At 46.0% G+C, this 10,043-nt stretch overlaps 1 protein-coding gene across 1 annotated transcript in view; it reads left to right on the top strand.

Annotated features, from left to right (window-relative positions):
• Positions 1-8,451, top strand: part of NECTIN4 (nectin cell adhesion molecule 4) — an 84,106-nt gene extending 75,655 nt beyond the window's left edge. Inside the window, exons 9-10 of the mRNA XM_081175453.1 lie at positions 937-1,098; positions 2,158-8,451. Coding sequence (XP_081031579.1) covers positions 937-1,098; positions 2,158-2,430 — 435 coding nt within the window. The 3' untranslated portion in view covers positions 2,431-8,451. The remainder of the gene's footprint in view (positions 1-936; positions 1,099-2,157) is intronic.
• The last annotated feature ends 1,592 nt before the right edge of the window (positions 8,452-10,043 follow it).

Below are 10,043 nucleotides of genomic sequence, written 5' to 3' on the forward strand. Positions count from 1 at the left end.
GGGCTGAGCTCAGATCTTACTTGAAGCCACCTTCTCTGACCTGGGAAATGCTTGTGGTTGCCTCACCTCAAAAAGGATATTTCAGAGTTGCAAGAAAGGTTCAGCACAACATGGAGGAAGTGGAGAGAGAAAATATTTTCTCCCTCTTTCATCATAACGCTTGAACGCGTGGGCATCCAGTGAAACTGAAGATTCAGGACACATTTTTTAAAAAGTGACTTCTTCACACAGCGCTAGTTAAACTATGGAACTCGCTTCCATAGGAGGCAGCGATGGTCACCAACTTAGAGTCACGGAGAAGGGACCCCAAGGGTCATCTAGTCCAACTCCCTGCAATGCAGGAATCGCAGCCAAAAAATCCCTTTGGATGGCCGTAAGGGAGACAGATGCATAGAGGAGAAGCCTATCAATGGCTACAGGCCATGGTGGCTATGCTGTGTCTCTAGAGACAGTAGTGCTTCTGAATACCAGTTGCTGGAAACCACAAGAGGGGAGAGTGCTGCTCTTGGGCTCAGATCCTGCTTGTGGGTTTCCCATGGTGGATGGAGTCTGCTTGACCACTGTGAGTCCAGGATATTGAACTAGATGAACCATTGGCTTCCTCCAGCAGGTTTTGCACACAGTCAGTCCCCAGGTTCTCCAGAGCGCAGGTGGCATGATTTGAGAACCAAATCAGAGCTCAGTAATATTTATATGTGACTCTTACACCCTGCCTTATATGCCTGCAAGGGGCTCAAGGCGGCAGATGTGGGTGGCTTCATCCCCCCCACATTTCCACCTCGCAACAACCCTGCGTGGTAGGTTAGAGAGAGAGAGAGAACGGACGAGTGGCTTAATTGTGGAGTGGGCAACTTTTAACAAGGGCTGCAAGTTTCACTTCCCTGTTACCATCTCTTCGCCATCGCTTCCCTTCCCCATGCCCTCGTTTGTTTTCAGATGGAAGAAAACCTTCCCTTGAGGTCAGAGAGCCGGCAGGGCAGCTTCCGTGGGGACAGCCTTTGCCGGGAGAGCCTGCGAGCCGACAGCCTCTGCCGGGACAGCCGGCAGGGCAGCTTCCGGGCAGACAGCCTGCGTGAAACCAGCCTCTGCTCTGTCATGGTGAGCACCAAGCCCTGTTGTCCTTTCAGTATCCAGCCCCTCCTCCCGGTCTTCCCCCTTTGACCTCTCCTCTGTGTCCTACCACCAATCCCCAGGCTCTGAGCCTTCCTCCTCACGGGGTTCCTTGGCTGGTGCCTCCCACTGCTGCTCTCTGCCCAGCCAGTCTCTAGCAATCTGGAGCATGACATGCTTGCTGGAAAAAATTCTATTCTGCCAGGCCTATGCAGGCAGTTAAGAGCACATCTTGCCACAACGGTCGATCTATATATTATTTATTGCAAATAATCTATCCACCACTTGACTGCAAAAATCCTCAAAGCGGTTTGCAAAAAAAGATCAAAACAAGAAAGTTATCTTTAAGGAAAATCAACAGCGACAATAAAATGATTACAGCTGCGGTCCAAGGGTTTGTTATTCTGACTGGAGTGTAATGGAAATTTGTAAGATTTTGGAACGCAGAAGTATAGTAAATCATCAAACCATCAATTGCAGCATGTGGGGGGCGGCACCTATATTGTATAACTTGTCTTTTGAATGAGTGGCATTTTTAACGGTATTATAATTTGGCATTGTTACAATGAGGCTTTTATTGGATTGAAAACAAATAGAAATAAATTCAGAAATAAAAAAATTATTAGCAAGAAAAATAGCCAACAACCATTTAAGACTTCTGAAAAGTTAAAACAGCAATAGACCTAAAGCAAATTAAAAGATAAAAAATCTTAACTTTTAAAATATGGTTTTCATTGTCTGGTGTCATGTATTTTTGTTGTGAACCACTTTCTTGCGATAGATAGGTAGATAGATAGATAGATAGATAGATAGATAGATAGATAGATAGATGATAGTTTTTTTCTTAAAAAAATATATGTTTAGGGGTACTCTCATTTTGACTCAAGAAAATCACCATTTTTTAGGGAAAATAAATACAGTAAATGGACAAAAGCACAAAGATTCGCAAAATGTTTAGAGGTATGCATACCCCTCCGTCCCCCCAGAAAAAAGCATTGTGTGTGTATGGGAGAAATATCTGACACCCTGCTTCTCTCTTCGGCTCAGAGCGAGGAAGCCGAAGGACGTAGCTACTCCACCTTGTCGACGGTGCGGGAGATCGAGACGCAGACAGAGCTCCCTCCGCCACCCCCCACCCCTGTCCAGGAGGACCAGATGGAGAAGGAGAAAGAGGAGAAGGAGCAGGAGGAAGAGGAGCAGCGGGACAGCGAGAAAAACATCAAGCAAGCCATGACCCACTTTGTCCAAGAGAACGGCACCCTCCGGGCGAAGCCCACCTCCAACGGCATCTACATCAATGGCCGGGGACACCTGGTGTGACCTTTGCCCCCTGCCATGGAGCCCCAGGACCCGACAGAGCACTGAACCCACTTCCCAATGGCCTGCCAGAGCCTCCCTTGGGCAAGGGAGCCAAGGCTGTCACCTCCTTCTGAGCCACCCGGCCGCCATGCAGCTGCCCTTGGAGATCTGCGCAGGCCTCACCACCCCGTTCATCTTCCCCGGGAATCCTGGCCATGGTCTTCTCTTGCTCCGTCCACTCAAGGAGGGAACCAACTCATTCCCAGTGGGGTGGATCAACAGCCGGTTCGGAAATTGGGAGAGCTTCCCCCACCCCTTTTCTTTTCTGACTTTGGTGGGACGGTGACATTACCTGGCCTGTGTTTTTGTGTCGTGTTTTTTTTTTTAAATGTTTTGAGGCCACACATACAGAGCAAGCGATTCTGAGGATGCCACCAGGCAGCAGCGCATTTATCTTGGCTCAGGGACAGAACCATGAAACTATTGTGCCTCCCCCTCTAATTATTGTTGTTAATATTAATATTATTATTAGTTGAACGTTTGTGGCCCCCTGCGGTTATGGACAGAAGCTCTCCAAAGTCTTGCTGAGGCAAGCAATAAAATCATTGTTTTTATTTTATATAATTATTATTACCTTGAAAGGGAAAGGCTAGCTTCCCAAAGACTGAATGTAGGCACAGAGACAAGGAATCCCGGCGGGCCTCAGGGGAGCCCTGCGAGGGAGATTCCCTGCTTGGGAGATGCCCGTGGGCAGGATTCCACCCTCCTCAGTCCTTGATACGATTCCTGCAGGGATGATATGAGATACATGCTTTTTCACCCAGCCCCATCCAAAGCGCAACTTGTGCATGAATGCAAAGGATTCCAGCAGCTACAGCTCCAGTTTGGCAGATGAAACATCTGGCAGCCCTATCCCGCCAGGGTGGGTTGTGCCACCACTTCCAGTGCGACCACCTGGAGATCGGTTTTCGTTTGGGCAAACCCCTTGCCACTTGTGCAAGCTATGCAGACCAAAACTGTTTACGAAGCAGGAAGACAGCAGGACTTGCCAGCACCATGGAACAGGGAACAGTGAAATGCCAGGATATTTTGGGATTTATTCTTGCATCCTGGGTGGTGAAGGGGGAAAGGGGATTGTGGGTCTCATTGCCCTTTGTATATCCGCAGTCATAGAAGGTTGGAAGTTTTGTGCAATGTATCATATTCTCTCTCTCTCTCATCCCCTCTCTTAAGTCCGTTTCACATATGCATATAACCCCTTGGCTATTCATCTCTCAAGGGGTCACAGCTGAACAAGTCAACTGGTGCCTTTGAAAACCTTTTTTTGCATTGGACCTATTGTGTGTTTGTTTGGAGCAGGGGGAGCGAGGGGTGTCACAAAATTTCCATGGTGGAGATTTATGGCTGGTTCACCCCCACCCCCCAAAAAATCATCTGCTGCTGAAGCCATCAAACAAGGTGTCACAGATGGCTGAGCTGGCCCCGAGGGGTGCATGTCTGCACACGCATGAAAGCACACGTGCTTCTCCGTGTTCCCCCACTGGGCGTCTGATTATCCCACAAGGACTCAAGCCAAATGTTTGAAGTGTCTCCTCAGGAAAAGGGTTGTGCTTGCCAGGACACGAAGTTAGATCTAGATCTGAGATGGCCCCATTCACACATGCAAATTGTGAGCGCTGCCACCAGAGAGCATTAGGCAGATGCTGAATCACTATACCAGCCCCTGGACTCATTGGTTTACAGCGTGGGGATAAGAATACTGTTCTACCTTACCGGATTGGTGTGATAAGAAATAATGTGTGTGAGGTTTTTCTGAGCGCTCAAATGGTGTCATACACGTGCTAAGTTTAATTAGGCAATGAGGCTGTAGGAACCAACCCTTAGCCTTTCTGACTCAAGCAGTTCCAACATGTAGAACCATAGAACTGAAGGGCTGGGAGAGATCCCAAGGATCATCTAGTCCAACCCCCTGCAACGCAGCAGTCGCAGCTCTGCCATTTCCCAGTCTATGCAAAAGCATACCAGGTCCTTGTTTGCGGTTTTTGTTTTTGCCCAACGGGGACAACCTCAAATCCCCCAGACTCTGTACTCACTAGTAAATGGGGAGGTATGTTGCTGGTGCTTTTGAACAACATCCATGCGCTGCAGACTGCAGGGAGGTCATACTGGGTCAGAATCCGGCTGCTTTATGTTAGCAAACACCATTTCAAGGTACTTTGTGTTATGCGCATAGCCAGGATTTTCGTTGGGGGGGGGGGCGCAGAACCTCAGTTTGCTATGTATTTTTATTGATTTTTATTGATTTAGGCAGCTTCCACTCCTGTCCCCACTTGGCTATGCCCATGTCTTGGGTGACGCCTCTGTGAAAAGTTCTGCAGAAGCAGATGGCAGCTAAGGGTAGCTTTGCATACCTAAAGTTTTGTTCCACGGAGGTGCCCCATATCCCGTGCCAGGAGTAAACGTACATTAAGAAAAATGATCACATAAAATATAGTCTTAGTATAGGAGCTTCCGGGTTACCCTGGGTGAGCTGAAATGTTGCTTTTTTGCAATTAGTGGGAGGTTGAACTAAAATGAAAGTTCCAACACAACACCTAGGCCACATTCGCACCATACATTTAAAGCTCTATGGTACCACTTCAAATACTCATAGCTTCCCCAAAGAATTCTGGGAGCTGTAGTTTATTAAAAGTGCTGAAAGTTGTTAGGAGACCCCTATTCCTCCCCCAAAGCCATGATTTCCAGAATGTTTTAACCAGCACTGTTTTTCTAGGAAAAGAGGTGCCAGGACTCACCTTGTTCTCTTGTAATAGCAATGGCACCCACCTGAGAGGAACTGGGCTCCAGTAAGTTCCAGCTGGAAAAAAAGCCCTGGTTTGAACAATCAATCCCTCCTCACAGGGAACTTTGGGAACTGTAGTCCTGTGAGGGCAGTAGTGACATCCTAACAAATCTCAGCGACCTTCACAAACTACAGTTCCCAGAATTCCTTGGGGGGGATCCAGGAGTGTTTAGAATGGTATCATAGCACTCTAAATGGTGGGAATGTGCCCCGATGCAGTACACTGAGATCCTTATGGGATGACAAGGAGCCCCTACAGCATTCATTAAAAGCTTCCTCTTTGTATTTTATTGCTTCCTGTTCTGCATGTCTTGGGGATTATTTCACTACAAAAGAAAGAAAAGATTAATAATAATTAATAAGTAATACAGTGATATAGTCAGTGATGCAGCAAACCACTTTGAGGGTTTTTTAAACAAGTGGCATATAAATTTTATGAAATTAATAAATAATAGTGATTAGAGTGTTGGACTAGGACCAGGGAGATCCAAGTTCAGAGCAGTCAGCTGGGAAGCTCAAAAGATGACCTTGGGCCAGTCACCTAACGAGTTTGTTGGAAGGATAATATGGATGTATGAATGAAATAAGGTGTTAGCTGCACTGAACAAGAAGCAATAAAGTGGGCCAAATCTGCTAAGAGCACACTTTTGATGACAAGCACGGTTGCCCTCAAAAGCCTCCGTAGTGCCTAGCCATGCCACACTTAGTGCTTCAGCTGCGTTTTGTAGCAATAATGGTAGTTATGTTTGCCATAAAATGCAGTTTAAGGGGTCTGGCGCAGGCTCTCAGGCCAAGCCCACCCCCCTGGTGTTAGTGTAATATTTTGTCAGTATGGTGTTGTAATGTCTTATTGCAGCTATTCTTGATATCCCAAAAGGCAGCTCTTAACTTGGAAGGAGAAAGCAAGCTGGGATGGTTGCCACCGCTCTCCTGAGGCTCAGACCCCAAGACGCAGAGGAAGGGGTTTAGAAGCTCAAGGGCAGATTAGGGGTGGAGTCTGGTTTTTGAGAGGATGAAATCTAACAGAGCACCTGTAGGTTCTGGGAAGGAGGCTACCTGGGCGTGATGAGTCAGAGTGGAGCCTCATGGACAGGAGAGTGCAGCTAAAGGCAAACGTTTTATACCCAAGCCATGAATTGCCTTTCCACGTGATTTTCCTGGAGGCTCTTAAGGCAAGAGCCCTGCAGTTTCAGAAATGTCAAACTCTGAGACACTGCAACTGTACAAACTGAGAAGAGTGGTGGTGTTTTTCCCCATGAGGTCACAAACCTACCCTAAAAGATCCAGTCACAAACTGACATCAGAGTTACCGAGTCAGAGAATTTCATAACTCAGAGCAGTATCACCACAATTAAGACATGCCTAGAAATCTGCCATTCTACGCAACTCTTCTCTAATCTAGTGGTCAAAGAGGCATCTAATTGAAGCCGTTCCTTTACAAAATGATGAACAGAGCATTTGTTTACAAGAGATTTATGTTGGTTCTCAAAGGTTTTTCACCCATCTGGTCCTGAAGTCTCTGGACACAAGTCTTTATTATGCTTTGGTTTATCCAACATCCTTTTTGACAGGAAGGTCTTAAACCCAGGAAAGGGGGCGGAAGCTAATTTTGGTATGGAATTCCTCGCACACTTCAAAATGGAGCTTCTCTTGCACAAATAACTATAAATACACTTTACCAAAAGTTTTAGAACAAAGATAGAATAGGGATCTCTTGATATATATAATCCAGATCCCTTATACAGTATGTGCATCTGTCATATGTATGTCTATTTGATTTATCTATTCCCTATCCATCCGTCCAGTTTTTCTCCAAAAGCTTGTTGTGGCCTGGCCTGGGCCACTTAAAATGGCAACCAAGTCTGCACCACAAACTTAGGTTTAATGCCACTTTAGCCGTCATGCCTGCCTGCAGAGAACCCAAGGAACTGTGGGTTGAGTTGATGTGGGCCTTCAGAATCTCATGTTTAGAAGATCTGCAAGTGGGACTGGAAATAAAGGGTTGTGTTCAGCTAAGTTCTACTCAAAGTAGGTCCATTTAAATTAATGGACCCATGTTAGTCATGTTCATTAATTTCAGTGGGTATACTCTTAGCATGACTTGCGCTGGATTCAACCCAAAATGTTGCTATGTGAGCGCTCCTGTTCACTATGCCAGCCAGCCAAGCTGTACCTTACTCCATTCTATTTCCCCTCCATGTTTTCTGCACGCCCCCTCAAGAAAAAAACAACTCTCCATGGTCACACTCAGTCCTCACTGGACTGTTTTTGGGATCCCAGTCCTTTAGGGTACATAAGCGATAGCACTCATGACTGAACACTGGGAATATTAGAGTTGTGTGTCTGCACCACCATAGAATTATAGCTTCCTGGGAAGAAATTGACTATTAAGCCAGTTTAAGTCTATAGTTCAGCCTTCCCTGCAACCTGATAACTTCCAGATCCTTTGGACTCCAGCTCAACAACACAGCGTTTTGTTTTAACTGTGCTTACTCCTTTGTAATGTGCATTTAGGACTGCGGTCCAAATGAACTACCATTTCTCTAACCAGCTGACCAACTGTAATGGCACCCCAGCAAGGTAGGCCAAAACTGATAAACTACAATATGTCCAGGGACACCAAGCTCAGTGAGCTTTGAAGTTGAATAGGGTTTTGAGTGAACCATGGGTGGTCAAACTCCAAACAATCAAGTTGCTAGACATCTTGATCTACCTCAGAGCAATACAGGGAATTCAGGTGGCCCAACCCCTCTTTTGTTTTCATTGTTCTCCACCAGCGGGGGCTGTGCCCAAATTTTGTGCCCACTGCCTCAATCCCGAAGAGGATGTATTTATTCTGCACCCATAAGGATAAGGCGCTTCCAAAGTGAATTTATATGACTCTCTTTTACGTCCTTTTACATGTATTACTATGATTTCTTGATTGTCTTTTTTTTTAAAGAAAGAATTTTAGGAAAAGGCTGTGTCATCTGCTTCTAGGACCCTTGAGGTCCTTGTATAATCTGTAAATGTGTATATAAAATCCCTAGCAATGGATGCCTGTGTGTGTCTGTGTGTGTGTGTGTGTGTGTGTGTGTGTGTGTGTATAGATATATATAGAGAAATATTATGCAAGTGTCTTTCTGTGTATAGGAAGGGACTTTGGGGCGCTCTTACATGCACTTCTGCTGTTGTAAATAAATTGCACCTTTGGCACCCCAGGACTTGTGTGTTGTTGGATGGATTTGTAAATTTTTACAGATTTTTGCCTGGTTTGGCAAAAGTGGTCGGGGGAGAGTTTTTCTATTCCTCTCTCATAATCCAATCCTAGAAAATTAGTAAACCACCCAAGGAAATGGATCAGAAGTAAAATTTCAGGCCAAAGAATGTGCATCAACTCATAATTATGGGATTCACCACCACAAGATGTAATGATGTCCACTAGCATAAACTGCATTAAAAAATGGCCAAATTTACAAGGAAGCTTTGCCAGTGCGTAAGGTTACCAGGTCAAGAACATCCCAGACCCTCAGATTTCAGGGCCCATAATGGAAACCTAGGGGTGATGTCAGAGGCTGGATCCTGAAGACAGAGGTTAATTGGGAGAGTGGAGTGGAGAAGGGCTCCCCCCCCCCGCCCCCATGTATGCAATAATTTGGATCCAGCTTCTGCTGGGCTGAAAGTTGCAAGCTGCATGCACAGCCTTCTTATTTTATTTTTATTTTTAAAACATTAAAGGCACTCCTGCTCACCCTCCAGCTTCTACCTGGAAGGCGCCAGGCAAACCTGGAGATTTCAAGTCAGGCCTTGAGGCTATGTCTCTGATGGCTGAATGCATGGGCGTAGCCAGGGTTTTGTTAGGGGAGGGAGCAAAACGTGGTTGGGGCAGCAGGACTTTTGTTAGGTCAGTTAATTAAGTATTCCTATTGTTTTACTTGATCAAGGGCCTGGCTACGCCCATGAATGAATGGATCCCCTGTGCTAAAATATGACGTAAATACCACTATCGGTTCCTTATCAAAAGAAGCGGCTATTCCTATGGATACCTTAAGTATCCATAAGGGTGTAAGGAAAGCCTGGCTGCTGGATCAGACCAAATGTGTGAAATACAATGCAGCAGAATTAAGGCAGTTCCTGAAATGCACACTCTCACACATGCTAAGCTGTTTTCCATGCACGCTACTCCTTGTAGGAGATGCAGACTGCAATTGTATCAACCCCAGTGAAGCCTAACTGAACCTTAAGGTCCCATTGAAGTGTTAGGCAAGGCTAGCCCAAGACGTTTCGGTACCTGAGGCAAACCACAAAATGGCACCCTCCCAAACTGCCAGGGAAGAAGGAGTGAGTGAAGACCTACTTCAGGAATGAAGAAAATAAAGATCTACATTGGGAACAAGTGGGAAGTGTAACAGCAACAACAGTGGGCGACGCATTCCTTGGAGGCCGGATCTGCTGCCCCCGGGGAATTTGCTGCCTCAGGCGGACACCTCACCTTGCCTCACGGGTGGGTCAGCCCTGACTTTAGTGCCATGGAGCAGGTTAGAATGTCATTGCTGCTGGTTTGGCATTACAGCCTCTGGATTTTATTTATTTTATATTACGTTATATTTTAAGCATTTTTATCCCACCCTCCATCCAAACGAGGCCCTCAGAGTGGCTTGCGGGTCACTGCAAACAAGACACAAAAGGGAAACTTGACTAGGGAGGGGAAACTGGCAAACTCAAGTACGAGTTCTTCGTTACAAGTTCGTCTGAAGAGCAGTTCTTCTAATTGCCAACTTTCTGGAAGGGTGGAAAAGATCAAGAAGAGAAG

Source organism: Podarcis bocagei (genome assembly GCF_964188305.1).
Source record: "Podarcis bocagei genome assembly, chromosome: 16".
NCBI lineage: Eukaryota > Metazoa > Chordata > Lepidosauria > Squamata > Lacertidae > Podarcis > Podarcis bocagei.